This window comes from Gigantopelta aegis, chromosome 4, assembly GCF_016097555.1.
Source record: "Gigantopelta aegis isolate Gae_Host chromosome 4, Gae_host_genome, whole genome shotgun sequence".
Taxonomy (NCBI): domain Eukaryota; kingdom Metazoa; phylum Mollusca; class Gastropoda; order Neomphalida; family Peltospiridae; genus Gigantopelta; species Gigantopelta aegis.
This window is the reverse complement of record NC_054702.1, coordinates 14627785-14645979: the sequence shown is the minus strand read 5'-3', so window position 1 is coordinate 14645979 and position 18195 is coordinate 14627785. Positions and strand designations below refer to the sequence as shown.

General features: G+C 34.8%; 1 protein-coding gene across 2 annotated transcripts in view; it reads right to left on the bottom strand.

Moving 5' to 3' along the window:
• LOC121372694 overlaps positions 1-18195 on the bottom strand; it is a 56854-nt gene that overhangs the window by 13871 nt on the left and 24788 nt on the right. For both annotated transcript variants that reach the window (XM_041499155.1, XM_041499156.1), the window contains exons 12-14: positions 17868-17981; positions 16455-16709; positions 2284-2547 (exon numbers count right to left, since the gene is read on the bottom strand). In XM_041499155.1, the coding sequence (XP_041355089.1) occupies positions 2284-2547; positions 16455-16709; positions 17868-17981 (633 nt within the window). The remainder of the gene's footprint in view (positions 1-2283; positions 2548-16454; positions 16710-17867; positions 17982-18195) is intronic.

Genomic DNA, 18195 nt, shown 5'->3' with positions numbered 1-18195 from the left:
TAACAGTACATGATAAAGCTATACACATATTAAGTTTAGCTCAATATCTTAAGCCATTGCCAAAAAACCTAGAAGTCTGAAAACAGATTCTCATATCTCCTAAGTTCAGAAGCCATAACTTTGTCAAAAATGGGTAACTTGCCAAAAGAGTCAAATGTGATCTGTAACAGTACATAATAAAGCTATACACAAAAGTTTAGCTCAATATCTCAAGGCATTATGAAAAAAAACCCATCCAGATAATTATATGTCTGACAGACTGATAGACAGACAGGACAGATATCAAACCTATAGTCCCTCCGGTTGGACCAGTAGGGGACTAATAATATATGTGTAAAACGAGCAGGTCAAAATTCTTCATGACAAAAAAAAGAAGTCATCAATGGAATTTGTAAGTTATTCATACGTGCATGAATGGACTCATGAATGATTGAACAAGCATTCTGAGAGTACTGCTAAAGTAATACATACTGGATCCAACAATTTGTCATATCTTAAGGATTTATAACTCTGTCAAAATATGGGCAAATTCCCATGAAAGTCAAACTTAAGTGAGTCAGTGAATGAATGAATGAATGAATGAATGCATGAATGAATGAATGAATGAATGAAGAAATGACTGAATGTGTGAGAGAATGAACAAATGAATATGAATGAATGAATGAATGAATGCATTCATTCATTCATTTATTCATACAGATACCTGTATATATACAGTAAATCAATTCATTCATTCATTCATTCATACAAACACAGATACCTGTATACATACAGTAAATTATAAAATATTATCAATCTTAAAACTTAGCCAAATCCAAATAAGTGATATATTGGCAACATAAAACTTTAATAAGGTTGGTTTTATCTGACATATAAAGCAAATAAGCTTAAGTTGTAAGATAGGCTGAAAGAATACTTTGGATATATTTTGACATTATGCAGCTTACAAACAATTAAATTTAGTAAAACAATTGCACTTAGTGTGCATGCTAACTATTGTTGTTTGCTATACTTATAGTTTATTCAATTATCAATAGCATGTAACCACTGTTGTGTGTTCAGTTAATCACCACCTAAACAATAAGATAATGGTTTATCGGAAGTGTCTTTTGGATGTCTCTTTAAATTTAGTGTCATGAAATTTTAGTGTTTTATATGGCCTTGCTACATTCACTAATATTTCTATGCTCACTAACACTACCCGATTTACAATATCAAAAAAAAAGGCCAACTACATCAGCTGTACAGTAAACAATACAGTACACATTATGTCAGATGCAAGACCACAAAGGCAAAGGCTTAAACTGCATCATACAAACTGAATGTACTTCAAGAAACTTTAACATAACTGTGGTTAGAAAATACTGCATCATAATTTCTTTCCAAATAGATTTTCAGATTCTGTGTCTCAGATAAAAAAGATGTTTTGTATTGCATGTGCTCCTTATCAGCCTTGGTGCCATAATGGGGTTAAGCAATCGGCTCTAAGGCTGGTAGGTTCTGAGATCACATCCCAGTACCAACCAAGGTTAGATGTAAGAGAGAAAACCTGGGAGAACCTGTCCTCCTCCCTAAAAATTAATGTGCCCTCTTTTTAAACAATTTGTCACATTGATTTATTCATCATCTTGATGTCAAACATTTGGTCATTTTCACATTTAGTCTTAGAGAGGAAACCCGCTACATTTTTCCATTAGTGTCATGTCATGTCATAGGGTTTAACGTGCACATTCAGAGCAAGCTGTTGTAGCGCACGCTTTTTCGTCCAAGACAAAAAGTTGGGGGGGGGGGAGGGGGGAGGGGGGGGGAGGAGACCGCCTGCACTGGCAGGTGCAAGGGAGCACCAGCAGTCCAACCGGCATCGGTAGCAGGCGGGGGTTTCCATTAGTAGCAAGGGATCTTTTATATGCACCATCCCAAAGACAGGATAGCACACACTAAGGCCTTTGATATACCAGTCATGGTGCACTGGCTGGAACGAGAAATAGCTCAATGGGCCCACCAATGAGGATCGATCCTAGACCGACCATGCATCAAGCAAGCACTTTACCACTGGGCTACGTCCCGCACTTTCATTTCACGAATGCCAAATTTTAATTGACTTGATTTATATGCCCTTTTGGCCTTGGCCTCCCTCCTAAAATATTTCTTGGGTCTGCCCTTACAAATCATTAAGCTCTGTCCTGGACAACCAGTTCCGAAAGACAAAGATGTATGTCAAGAACAACATGCTTGTACCTTAATTGGACACCAAAATCAAGTTGAAATAATAACATTACTTACCTATACTTTCATAATTCTTTCCCATGATGACACACTTATCTGTATGGAACAAGTAGCGCATACAAGTAAAACGTGTTTCTTCCATACACACTGAATAGCAACCTTTCCTTGAATTTAGTCTTCGCCAGCTGTAGGGAATATCATTAATGGTTATTACATTCCCGGTGTTGATAGTCAAAACTTTTTCTGGTATATCCTTCAGTTTCCCTGTAAAAAGCCATGGAGGCTTTTCTCGTATCTTCAGCGAAGCAAGGTTCTCCAGTTCTAAAATAAAATAACAAGAGAAATAATTATTAAATAGACTTCTTTCTCATTCCACTGCGCATTTGCCCATTGCGGAGTTACTCGAGGACGTAAACCACGAGATTTCGCGAAATCTCGCCAAAATAGACCTATCTGCAAATTGGGGGGCAAAAGCAATGGGAGGACACGACCATTGTTCAATTATTAACTGTTCCAATCGCATATGTCCAGGAAATTTGTTATCCTTCCATCGATATCCAGCCAATGGATATCGGAAACTTTTGTGGGTAATCGTTTCACGTAGAAAACGATTTTACTGATACTCTAAGTACGAGGGTTTGTTCGGCACATTTTGTAGGAGGGAAGCCAGTGAACGCATAAGGGACCAAAACCTTACCGGTTCTGTACAGGACGTTCCTACACAGGGCGGTCTAGTATATTTAGATATGGTGGAAAACACATTAACAGTAAAGAAAATAAAAATATGTTTTGTATATAAAGAAAATATATGTATATTTCGGATTATACTCAATAAAATATATAACGTCTGCGTGTGTAAATATATAAAAAAATATATGTAGTCAGGACAGCTCTGTACAGAACGTTCCTATACAGGGCGGTCTAGTATTCTCTACTTAGATATGGTAGTAAACAGTAAATAAAATAAAATAAATATATATTTTGTATATACAGAAAATATATGTATATTTCGGACAATACTCAATAGAAATATATATATATATACTCTTCAAAAAAAGAAACGCAAAAGGGTACAAATGGGTTATAACTCCGATTTTATGTTTCCTACCGGTTCATGCTTTGTGAATATAAGGTCATTGCATGTCCCAAACACATTCCCACGGTTACATTCGATAAAACGCAGCTACTGTAAAATAAAGTTTCAAAATGTGAATATTCGCAAAAACGCAGCCACGTGCAAACCATGTCACCACTGCACGTGCGTTGTCTGCACGTGCAACATGAACACCGACAGTATAAAAGTGCAGGGTGTTCACTTGCCTGGCCTCTGTATCTGGCCGACAGTTGACAATCCAGGACATGCCACGTCTCAGTGAACCGCAGAGAAACAATGCCATCGGCCGACTAGACGCAGGCGAATCCGGAACGGCCGTTGCCAGGGCATTCCATGTGTCCCCAAGCACCATCTCCAGACTGTGGGACCGTTACCAGCAACATGGATCAACACGTGACCTCCCTAGATCCGGTCGACCACGGGTCACTACCCCCGGGCAGGACCGCTACATCCGGGTACGCCACCTTCGGGAACGATTGACTACTGCCACCTCCACAGCCGCAGCAATACCAGGTTTGCGCAGGATATCCGACCAGACCGTACGGAACCGCCTACGTGAGGTAGGAATTCGTGCCAGACGTCCAGTTCGAGGTGTCATCTTAACACCACAACACCGTCGACTCCGACTGCAGTGGTGCCAGATTCATCGACAATGGCCTCAACTGCGATGGAGACAGGTGTGGTTCAGTGACGAGTCCCGATTTCTGCTCCGACGTCATGATGGAAGATGTCGCGTGTATAGGCGTCGTGGTGAACGTTATGCGGCAAACTGCGTGCAGGAAGTGGACAGATTCGGCGGGGGTAGTGTCATGGTGTGGGCAGCCATCTCACACACTGGCAGAACTGACCTGGTCCACGTGCAGGGCAACCTGAATGCACAGGGCTACATTGACCAGATCCTCCGGCCACACATCGTTCCAGTTATGGCCAACGCCAACGCAGTGTTCCAACATGACAACGCCAGGCCTCACACAGCACGTCTCACAACGGCTTTCCTACAGAACAACAACATTGATGTCCTTCCTTGGCCATCGATATCACCGGATTTGAACCCAATTGAGCATCTATGGGACGAGTTGGACCGACGCCTCCGACAGCGACAACCACAGCCCCAGACCCTGCCCGAGCTGGCAGCAGCCTTGCAGGCCGAGTGGGCCACCATCCCCCGGGACGTCATCCGTACTCTGGTTGCTTCAATGGGCAGGCGGTGCCAGGCAGTTGTTAACACACGCGGAGGCCACACCCGGTACTGACTCCAGATGACCTTGACCTTGGTGGTGTGTCCTATCACTTACTCACAATGGACTAGAGTGAATTGTGAACAATCCTGCAACATTTGGTAATTATCGGACTCACCATTCAATAATTAAATCAATTCTCCAAATGTTACGACAATGTGGTTTTGCGTTTCTTCTTTTGAAGAGTATATATATATATATATATATTATTATTATTACTCATTATGTTTCAAATTTAATTATAAGTATTGTCTGTTATTACTTTTACGTTCATCTAGGTACGAACAAAAAAATCATCCGCAAACTTATGTGAGAACGGCTTCGCCGATTCACACAGTTTACGGATGATTTATTTTGTTCATACCCCGATGAACGTAAAAGAAATAACAGACACTCCTTAAATAATAATAATAATAATGATATATAAATATATATAGTGATGACGGCTCTGTACAGGATGTTCCTACACAGGTCCATCTAGTATTTTATATACTTAGATATAGTGGAAAACACATTAACAGTAAAGAAAATAAATATATTTTGTATAATATTCAATGCGTTCATGTTGACACTGTATAAAAACATGTGTATGGGTAAACAGAACGGCACCTACCTTCAACACCCCCACCCCCCCTCCTCAAATCCCCCTTTTTTAAATTCCCACTTTATGGATATACATGTAACAGCATAAAATCTCCTCTTTTTTTTTTAACTTTTCCCAATTAGATAGACACTAAGCAAAATGCAACAAAACACCTTCTGATATATATATATATATATATATATATATATATATATATACACAGTCAAACCTGTCCTAGCGGCCACCTGTACTCAGCAGTCACCTGCCTTAAGCGGCCACTTTTTTCCTCCCAAACAATTTATAATGTAAATGCACCTGTAATAAGCGGTCACCTGTCTAACGCGGCCAGCGGCCACCTAAATCGGATCCCAAATCGCTAAAATACCTGCATTAAGCGGCCACAGTAAAGTTTTACTCTTATATAAAAGGGATATTTTAACAACAGCGATAACGTGCAGCAAATAACCGATCTTCACACCTTCAGAAATACAAGTACCCATTCAGTCCCGACATCTCCACTGTGTATCAATTAAGGAAGTATGAATCTGACATGCATCTAATTGCCTCTGGGCAGGCTACGCTTGACATTTGTAGATTCACTTACTATGACAATACATCGCATGAAGTCAGAATTAAATAATTAAATGAAAAAGAAAACAAACTTGTGGAGAACGGTTAATTTAATATATTCTATTTGCATTATTTCTGAAGGAGACAACATGTCAAAAGTTGATTTATAGTCAACTATGAAGCACACATCCGTTAATTAGCAGTACAGACGGTAAAACAAGAAACAACAACAAATGTTTTAAAGACTATATATGTGGCAACCTTTACTCAGCGGCCACCTGTCTTAAGCGGCCACGTTTATCTACTCCCTTGTGTGGCCGCTTAAGACAGGTTTGACTATATATGTGTGTGTGTGTGTGTGTGTGTGTATATACACACACACACTCACTCTCTCTCTCTCTCTCTCTCTCTCTCTCTCTCTCTCTCTCTCTCTCTCTCTCTCTCTCTCTCTCTCTCTCTCTCTCTCTCTCTCTCTCTCTCTCTCTCTCTCATATATATATATATCGATCGATGCCATAACCTGTCGATGCCATTACCTATGGAATCTGTCAAATGTTTTGTTTATACTTTTTATGAGATAGTCTTTTAATTTGGCGTTATGAAAACCCTCGGATACAAGTCGCAGAGACTTTGTCCAAGTTGTTGCACCGCTTTTTAATTTGAACCATTCCACTGTAAATTTCAGCGGACCGTTTTCTTCGGCCATTATACCACCTAATTCGAAATATGTACATGTTAGTTGCCAAGGTTTAAAAGTCTCCTACGAAGCTACTCAGGTCGCCCATAACAACCTGTCTGTCACGCCCCCCAATTTGTAAATAGACTAGTTTCAGTCTATTTTGTCAAGGGACGTTACTCTTCGCTCGCATGCGCAATAGGAATGCGAAATACCTCTATTGCATGAAAAATCAATGTATCATAAAAACAACAAAAATTAAGACCAGAATCGGGTCTTTGAAAAAACCCGACCAATTTAAAATTTTAAAACCTAGCAATTTATGAAAAAATTAAGACTAAAGTACTCACATAGGTAAATTGATTTCATTACAACTTGTTCCCTACATTTCGGCAGTCTCCCACCACCTTCAACAGGAGATTGTAATTCTCAAAGTTCTTTAGATTATGTCCATCTTTACTATAGAAGCCCTTTATGATTATATTAAACTGCTACTAGTATATTATTATGATTATATTAACTGAGTACTAGTGAAGATTATTATGATTATATTAAATGGTTACTAGTAAAGATTATGATTATATTAATTGGTTACTAGTAAAGATTACTTGGATTATATTAAACGGATACTATTAAAGATTAAGATTATATTAAATGGCTACTAGTAAAGATTAATATGATTATATTAAATGGATACTAGTAAAGATTATGATTATATTAAATGGCTACTAGTAAAGATTAATATGATTATATTAAATGGATACTAGTAAAGATAATGATTATATTAAATGGATACTAGTAAAGATTAATATGATTATATTAAATGGCTACTATTAAAGATTAATATGATTATATTAAACGGCTACTAGTAAAGATTATGATTATATTAAATGGCTACTAGTAAAGATTAATATGATTATATTAAATGGCTACTAGTAAAGATTAATATGATTATATTAAACGGCTACTAGTAAAGATTAATATGATTATATTAAATGGCTACTAGTAAAGATTAATATGATTATATTAAACGGCTACTAGTAAAGATTAATATGATTATATTAAACGGCTACTAGTAAAGATTATGATTATATTAAATGGCTACTAGTAAAGATTAATATGATTATATTAAATGGCTACTATTAAAGATTAATATGATTATATCAAATGGCTACTAGTAAAGATTATTATGATTATATTAAATGGCTACTAGTAAAGATTATGGTATGGTACTCAATATTCGTGCCTCATGTCTTTTCGTGCCCAAACAGGAAATGATGAAATCTCGCGTGCTCAAATGCTGCGCGTGATTTGCAGCTGTCAAAAATAAAGGGTAAATACTAATCTATTTTAAGCAGCAGTTACAAAAAGAATGCGACACAAAAAGGTAAATGATAGCATAATGAATTATGTACTTCATATTTTATCACTTTTCACTAATACCAAAATGTCCGCTTCCAAAAATAGCCACTAATTTTTAATAAAATCCCTGAATTATCGTGACCGACGTACTTGTGGATTGCCAACCTTCTCTACCAGGATATGACGTCGGCAAAACATTTATTTAAGGCCAAATATAATTTTTTATTCGTGTTTCGGCGAAGTGGAAAAATTAGCTTAATTTTTTAACAAATAATTTTTCTCTCTCTTAGTTTGGACCTTAAAACTATTTTTTAAGCTATATATAATCATGTTTCATGACAGAAATGGTTGTGTTTGTGAACCTAGTATTTACTTGATGACTTTCATATTTTTTTCCAGCAATTCAGTCACTAATATATTTGTAAAACGCTTTTTTATCCATCTATGAGTAAAACTTTTTTTTTTTTTTTTTTTTTTTTTTTTTTTTTTTTAGTTAAATCAAAGAGAAGGTAGAAAATACCGATCGTACAGTACCAATACCCTCACAGAAGCTTACTTTGCAGTAAAAGATGGCAAAATTACAGTTAAAGGGGCATCTAGACAATTTGGTATTCCTGAGCAAACACTCAGAGATCGTGCGCTTGGAAAAATTGACATTGACTGTGTTAGTTCAGGTTGTTTGCCAGTACTTACCTTGGATGAAGAGGCCAAGATTGTGGAACATTTGAAGAGGATGGCATCGTATGGGTACGGTTACACCAGGCAGGAGGTGATTGATATAGCCACAGACTATGCTGTCAAACTGGGAAAAAGAATTTCTGAGAAAAACCTTTTACATTAGGCTGGCTCTATCTCTTCATCCGTAGATGGCCTGAACTGCGACTTATCAAACCACGTGCCCTTGAACAGTTTAGAGCAAAGTGTACCTCGTCTACAGTTGTCTGTTCATACTTTGATGAGCTTGAAAATATCATCACTAAGTACAGTCTTTACGATAAGCCACACCTGATCTTCAATGTCGACGAAAAAGGTATCACCCAGAACCACAGTCCCCCACGTGTTGTTGCTGGAAGGGACCAACATCCCCAGGCTGTTACCTCAGGAAAGTCACTGACAACAACCATTATTGGATGTGGAAGTGCTAGTGGTATAGCAATACCACCATTCTTCGTTTTTGCCGGAAAGAGGAAGATGCCAGAACTGATGCATGGAGCGTCTCCAGGTGCAGATTGCGAAATGTCAGATACAGGATGGTCAAATTCTGACATCTTCCGACATTACCTGCAAGATCATTTTATAAAGTTTATACCCCAAAGACAGCCAGATCAGCACTTACTTCTTCTACTCGATGGTCACAAATCACACGTGTCTTTAGATTTGGTGGAGTGGGCAAAAGAAAAGAAAACAATCCTGTTTATTTTGCCTGCACATACATCCCATATTTTACAACCCTTGGATGTTGCATGCTACGGTCCTTTACAAAAATTCTACAGTTATGAGTGTCACAAAATAATGAGGCAAACATCGACAGCTATAACTCGATACAATATCTGCGAGTTGTCCTGTAAGGTTTACTCCCGAGCCTTGTCAGCCGAGAACCTTCATGCTGCATTCCGTAAGACTGGAATCTTTCCTTTATGCAGAAACGTGATCAGCAATGAAAGTGTAATGCCAGCTGAAATTTATCACAATGGTCAAGACAATGCCGAAGCCAACGGTATTCAAACAGAGATACCAGATGGCCTGGACAATCAAACTGTTCCTACTGAAAATGTTTGCACCACAACAAACAAGGAAACAGAAGTTTGTCTTTCTGAGTCACCAAGTGCATTTTTATGCCAAAAAATTGCTAATCTAAGAAACACAAAGCAGCTAGATAACAACAAAAAGCCACGGAGATCTCTCAGTAAAGTCGTATCAGGTCGACCTATAACGGAAAGCCATATTACTCAGAAAGTTGACGACTACATGCATGCCAGTGGAACAACCAAACCTACTATCAAAAACAGTAGGAACTCCAAGAACAAGTCAGGGAAAACTGCAAAGAAACAAAAAAGATTTGAAAACTGCAAAAATACAAGCTCTCCTCAACCTGGACCGTCAACTTACAACAATCCTGACTCGTATTCACCTTCATCAGACAACAGCGATATCGATATCGAAGAGAGTGAAAAATGCTGTGTTTGTCACATGTTTACACCCACGCAAGTACGACAGAGCATTTCAGTGGTGTTTACAAAATGGGTCCAATGTGACGGGTGCCCTCATTGGGTGCATTTGGGCTATTGCACCAAAGAAAGGGTGATACGCCTTGGTGATAATTTCTTTTGTCATCACTGTGTTACAAATCAAAGCAATGAGCAATAAGTATGCACTTATTCTGTCGTTTGTGTGCACTTTAAATTGTTGGAATTTTAAATTGTTATGGTGTTGCAGTTATTTCCCTTTGGATATTGATATAATAGAACTTCTACAGTGTTAAATGTGAAAACAATCAAACAGCAATCCAATTTTAAAAGTACTGAAAATCCCTTAATTTTTTGGCGTGGCCTAAAATGGTTATTTCCGGTTTTGGAACAGGGCACGAAAATAGCTGTCGTTCGATTTGTCGGGGTGGATTTCACTTGGTCCTTTCAAAAATATCTCAACATTACGTGCAGCTTTGTGTTTTCTTTGTGGATTGTGCAAACAAAGGATAAAAGGACACTGTTCGAGGTTAGTAAATCTTTTTTTATTTATTATTTCATTTCCAGAAGTTATCGTCGCGTGCTTGCTTAGGGGCACGAATATTAATGTCGCTAGTATAATATAATTATATGAAATGGCTACTAGTAAAGATTATTATGATTATATTAAATGGCTACTAGTAAAGATTATGATTATATTAAATGGCTACTAGTAAAGATTAATATGATTATATTAAACGGCTACTATTAAAGATTAATATGATTATATCAAATGGCTACTATTAAAGATTAATATGATTATATCAAATGGCTACTAGTAAAGATTATTATGATTATATTAAATGGCTACTATTAAAGATTAATATAATTATATGAAATGGCTACTAGTAAAGATTATTATGATTATATTAAATGGTTACTAGTAAAGATTAATATGATTATATTAAACAGCTACTAGTAAAGATTATGATTATATTAAATGGCTACTAGTAGAGATTAATATGATTATATTAAATGGCTACTAGTAAAGATTATGATTATATTAAATGGCTACTAGTAGAGATTAATATGATTATATTAAACGGCTACTAGTTAAGAATATATGGTTATATTAAACGGATACTAGTAAAGATTAATATGATTATATTAAACAGATACTAGTAAAGATTGTGATTATATTAGGTTTCACTACACAGATATCATCTGCAATTGAAACCCATGTTAAATTGCCCAACTTCAAATGAAGATTGCCAATAGAACGGGTTCCTGTTAGCACTAACAACATACACCATTGTGAACATATATTATATAAGCATTTATTTTCACTCCAAAATTGAGAACATTTCCGTCTCAGTTTTTTGCTATATGACCGCATCTGGCTGTAGTACCGGTCCGAACAGGTGTTTCATTAACCGATTCACTCCGGCTGTCACTTGTGCTATATACCCATGTCCCAAAAGGTTGATGCACAATATTACAAAATAACATGGGCAAAATACAGCCAGAAGGCTTACCATTAAACATACATATTATTTTAATTCTTCACCATTTCCTAGAAGTGAATATGTGAACCATAACATGTGTCACAATTAGGAACTATAGTGGACCGTGATGAATGAACTCTCACCCGGAAGTGATCTGTGGAGTGAGACCTTAAACGGATACTAGTAAAGATTAATGATTATATTAAACGGATACTAGTAAAGATTATGATTATATTAAATGGCTACTAGTAAAGATTAATATGATTATATTAAACAGCTACTAGTAAAGATTAATATGATTATATTAAATGAACACTAATAAAGATTATGATTATATTAAATGGCTACTAGTAAATATTATGATTATATTAACCTTCTGACTACTGCAGGCGAGATATCTCGCCCGACGTCACGTCAGTCGATATACTGTACACTGTATACAGTGCATTCCCCAATTCATATTTCCCGCCGTTTTGCACACGACACTCACCGGAAACGGAAATATAATTAAAGAAAAAAGATTTTTTTTCAAAATGGTGGTTTTTGTTTTGATTTTTTCAATTGAAAATACCTTGAAATTTTGAGTTCAAAAAGTGGTTTTCGGCAAGTATTTTCACTTGACAACAATGGCGGCACGTCGCGGTAATTTTCAGGGATCGATAGCTGATTGTAACAGCTAATTTGATAATAAATTTGATCGTTTTACCAACAACGAAAATGACAAAATATTGCAATATGAATCGTAGTTCGGGTTTTAAAAAAAATTCTGGTCAGAAAACCACTGTTATCGGGAATAATGGACATAAATACTGGACAGCTGGCCACAAATGCCCGTAAGTAAACGCAACTTTTTCGATTTTTTGCCTAATTTTAATCACCATTAGCCGATCTAAAATAATAAAAATTACTAAAAAAGACACGAAAATAATACTTACCGATTCATATATGAACTTTATTTCATGTATTTATAAAACATTTAAGTGAATATATGTGAGTAAAAATTATAAACTTGTACCCACTCAACGAGGTTTTTGTTAAAAATTAATCCAGTAGTCTAAAGGTTAAACGGATACTAGTAAAGATTAATATGATTATATTAAATGGCTTCTAGTAATGATTAATATGATTATATTAAATGGCTACTAATAAAGATTATGATTATGTTAAATGCCTACTAGTAAAGATTAATATGATTATATTAAACGGCTACTAGTAAAGATTATGATTATGTTAAATGCTTACTAGTAATGATTAATATGATTATATTAAACGGCTACTAGTAAAGATTATGATTATGTTAAATGGCTACTAGTAAAGATTAATATGATTATATTAAATGGCTACTAATAAAGATTATGATTATATTAAATGGCTACTATTAAAGATTAATATGATTATATTAAATGGCTACTAGTAAATATGATTATATTAAACGGATACTAGTAAAGATTAATATGATTATATTAAATGACTACTAGTAAAGATTAATATGATTATATTAAACAGCTACAAGTAAAGATTATTATTATATTAAACGGATACCAGTAAAGATTAATATGATTATATTAAATGGATATTGGTAAAGATTAATATGATTATATTAAACAGATACTAGTAAAGATTAATATGATTGTATTAAATGGATACTAGTAAAGATTATGATTATATTAAATGGCCACTAGTAAAGATTAATATGATTATATTAAATGGATACTAGTAAAGATTAATATGATTATATTAAACGGATACTAGTAAAGATTAGTATGATTATATTAAACAGATACTAGTAAAGATTATCATTATATTAAATGGCTAAAAAAACCTAGTAAAGATTAATATGATTATATTAAACGGATACTAGTAAAGATTAATATTATATTAAATGGCTACTAGTAAAGATTATGATTATATTAAACGGATATTAGTAAAGATGAATATGATTATATTAAATGGATACTAGTAAAGATTATGATTATATTAAACGGATACTAGTAAAGATTAATATGATTATATTAAATGGCTACTAGTAAAGATTATGATTATATTAAATGGATATTAGTAAAGATGAATATGATTATATTAAATGGATACTAGTAAAGATTATGATTATATTAAACGAATATTAGTAAAGATTAATATGATTATATTAAACGGATACTAGTAAAGATTAATATGATTATATTAAATGGATACTAGTAAAGATTAATATGATTATATTAAATGGATGCTAGTAAAGATTATGATTATATTAAACAACTACTAGTAAAGATTAATATGATTATATTAAACGGCTACTAGGAAAGACTGATTATATTAAACAAATACTAGTAAAGATTAATATGATTATATTAAATAGCTACTAGTAAAGATTAATATGATTATATTAAACTGATGCTAGTAAAGATTAATCAGCGGTTGCAAAACGAAGTACTAGTAGGCGTTGGAACTGACAGAGTAGGAGTTGGGGGTTTATCGAGAGCTACAGACACTCAGTAATGGGGGCACCCGGGGGGAGGGTTCTATAGGCCGGAGTCTGTTACCACAGAAGTGTGCGATGTAGTCCACTTGTAATGAATATAGTTGGTGAAATTGTTGGCCCAAGAATAGAACAATTATGACTGAGTGGTTTTCCGTTTTAAAAACAAGCTATTTTCTGTTTCATGTTTTTGTAAATTCTGTTTCATTTCCATTTCAGACTACAATATGCAATTAACAATTGAACTAACACAAGTTGTGACAAAAAGTCTGAACTAAATCGTTAACAACTACAATAAATTACTCTCCTACCTTTAATTGCCGATACATTTCCCCCAAATTTTGTTTAGATATGAGTTGTGAAAAAAACATTACAGTGACATAGATTCCACATACGAGACTGTAACGATGTTGCCAGTGTCGACTTCGCTGAGATAACATAGGGCAAAATACATGCAGTTTTCTGCCATCTCCCATTTTGTTTCTTTATGGAATACTCTTCAAGAGGGGTGAAAGCCTCAAAAGTATGTGTCATAATTAATATAAAATCAATGATCTCTAGTGGTATCATTAAAAATAATAATAATAATAATAATAATAAAATTAATATGTCGTCGCTATTTGTCATTAAATCAAAGTAACCCTACATATTAGTAGCGAAAAATCAAAGCAAAGGCTACAATTATAATAACTACATAAAGCATGATTGTCTAATAATTAAGTACACTGCACTTAGGGTTCACAAAATGTAAACATTTATTTTTTCATCTCTGTGACAGTCTAACGTTGTCTGCAAATTGAAGTATGCACACGACACAGCGGAAATAAAGTAACATTGCAATGTTCAGCCAGCCTTTTTTTGCTAAACGTTTGCAAACACATTTTGACTGGTGGTTCCAGAAATGGTCATTCGGTTTAATGTGTAGTGTAAAAATCTGTGGTTCAAGACAAGCGTTAGCGACAAACCGCTGGCTAAACTTACTCCTGGAAAAAAAAAAACCTGTACCATCTGCGTAGGCGCAACAGACTAAGCAGTAAACCAGCCCCAAGTTCAGCCAGCAAACATTTCGCTAACGTTCGCGAAGTATTTGATTGGTTCCCAATGTCACCATTTGGTTTACCATGAAGCGCATAATCCAGCGTTTGCCAATAGTACTGCGCACGGGTCAATCGTCAGTTTACAGTGTGGCAATAGTAAAATAGTATTAATTTTTTGAACTTTGCGGAAAATTGTAATTCCATTTCCAAATGTAAATTCCGTTTCACAATGGGAATTCCGTCCGTTTTCCGCGATCGCGGAAAATGACTGGGTCTACTGTGCTGATGAAACAAAACATAGGCAATGAGCAGTAATGGACACTGTATTCGTGGGAAACTCAAAGTTTTCCTGAGGAAATTAACCCATAGAACTCTGAAGCCGAGCTATACATTCAGACAAGAACCAAGAAAATATGAACTGGAGTCTGAGCAACTGTGGCGAAAATAGACGTCGGGAATGAGGGTAGTAAACGTTGCATGCGATGCCTTGTTTTGCAACCACTGTTAATATGATTATATTAAATGGATGCTAGTAAAGATTATGATTATATTAAATGGCTACTAGTAAAGAATGATTATATTAAATGGTTCTAGTAAAGATTAATATGATTATATTAAACGGTTACTAGTAAAGATTATTATGACTACTAAACTATTCAACAAATATCTAGTGAAATGTTTCATGCTTGATTTAAAAGAATCAGAAAAACCTGAAAAGGGGTTATTCCCAATTATATATTTTTTCATTTGGCATAAAATATTTAGGTTTGCAGAACTATTTTTTAGGTTAAATTAAAACAAAAATAAATAACACATCAGAGATCTCATTAATAGGTGGTTGCCTGCCAATATTATAAATGTTCACCAAGTATAGAATTACAAATAATTAATACTTTCTGTCTGAATGTTAGTATTTTATATATAATTAGTGCATGTTGATAACCGTGTCATATATATTGAAAAGTTGAAATTTAGTAAATGTGATGAGACATAAAACGGTTATAGCAAATAACATTGCATAACCAATGCATGAACTAATTTTTGGAGGCCTGCAAAATACAACCATCTGTAGCCTGCACCAACCTCATCTAAACATGTTTTTTGTCAGTTAGTTATTTCAATTTTGTTTGTTGTAAAATGAAAAGAAAACATAACTGAAAATAAAAAATGTTCTATTTTTACATGCAGTTTCTAAACACATTGGTCATGGATGATTAGCTTATATATTTGATATTTGATTATTCTTTTATTAATATGTCTCTAGTTGGAGATCAATTTTGTATGTATGAAGGATTAAAAAAACAAAAACATTCTTCATTATGGGTGATTACTGCTCTTTAGTTTCTTTTAAATGTTTTCACAAACTGCAAATACTTTTTAAAAAATGAATTTACAAACCAGGTTTCTTGGGGTTTTTTCTTTAAATCAAACCAAACTGAAATGACTGACAAAAAGTACTTTTAGTGAAGCCTGGTATGAGGAATGGACAATTTACTACTTACTAGTGTAACTCTTCTCCATCATAATACACTTGAGACTGAGTCCGTCAAAGTAATACCTCACACAATTAACAAGTTCTTCATTTCTACACGCATTGTAGCAGTCTTCCTTGGAAGCCCTAGGCCGCCAAATGTAAGTGATACCTCCAGTGGTTATCTCCATTCCTGACACACTTTCCATAATTCTTGGTGGTATGTCTTCCAGTTTTCCCAAAAAGGGTTTGGGTTCGATATTTATTTGATGAAAGGTATCCTTTTCTAAATAAATAAAACAAGAGTACATACATGTGTATTAAAAGACATGAGATCTCGGTTGGGAAATAAAGAGGTGTGATTTTGTATCACTCGGTATGTTCAAACCAAATTTTTATTGTAAACTGTCACAGTTGTGTGTTGGTTAGTTATTACATATTCACAATAAAAACAAGACAAAAAACACACACACATTTAATATCAAGAACTGAAAAGCAGGTCTCTGCTAACTGAACATTTATATAACCCATATACAAACATAAATTATAGGTTTCCGTTTTGTGTAACCCATTATGTCCAGTTAAATAATGTTCTGAATTTAATGATTAAATGAAATCAGTGATGCAAACTTAGATGTGTGCGAACAATGAACAAATGAAAGGACTGTTCTTGCAATTTTGAGACTGGGGTCTGGAAAAATAAATGAATCAATGAAAATTGATTGTACTGCTGATGTCATGTGAAAAGTAACACCTTACTACAGGTATTAGCATAATATCACTTTATCTGGTAATCATATTCTATCAGTATATAATTCCATTTTATAATTACTGTTTTGTAATAGGCATCTGGATTGGTTAAAATGCTATCACATGATCTATAAAACCAACGTTCATTCTTCCATGCACTTTTTCATTAAAAACCCCCAAATAAAAACAGAATGTTATTACCGGAACTACTTTTTATCAATTACATCAACAAGGGAATACCCGAGGATTCCATCATTTCTATTTTTTATCCCAATATCCTCTGCACTGTGAGTGACAGTGACAAACTGACAGATGACAATCACAATGTCGGATGACAAACACAAAAGTTTTGGTGGAGACTTTAGAAGTGTTAGCAGAAAATGATCAACAAATCAGAAGAGAGACATGAGCGCAGCGCTGACATATTTGACAAAAACACCAAATCGACAACTTACACATGCAAAAACACATACGCCTTCGTGCACAATTACGCAACCTGTTCTTTCTAATAATAATATCACACAATCACAAGCTACCTACGAAATCCACACACACAGTAACAATGAAACCACTTTATCCCTTTCAAGTCAGTCTTCACATTCACTTTTCAGTAACTGAACTTTTGCCAACCGCAATTTTAATATAGCAATTGATAAATCTTCTAAATAATTTGGCCGCCAAATGTAAGCGATACCTCCAGTGGTTATCTCCATTCCTGACACACTTTCCATAATTCTTGGTGGTATGTCTTCCAGTTTTCCCAAAAAGGGTTTGGGTTCGATATTTATCTGATGAAAGGTATCCTTTTCTAAAATAAAATAAAACAAGAGTACATACATGTGTATTAAAAGACATGAGATCTCGGTTGGGAAATAAAGCGGTGTGATTTTGTATCACTCGGTATGTTCAAACCAAATTTTTATTGTAAACTGTCACAGTTGTGTGTTGGTTAGTTATTACATATTCACAATAAAAACAAGACAAAAAACACACACACATGTAATATCAATAACTGAAAAGCA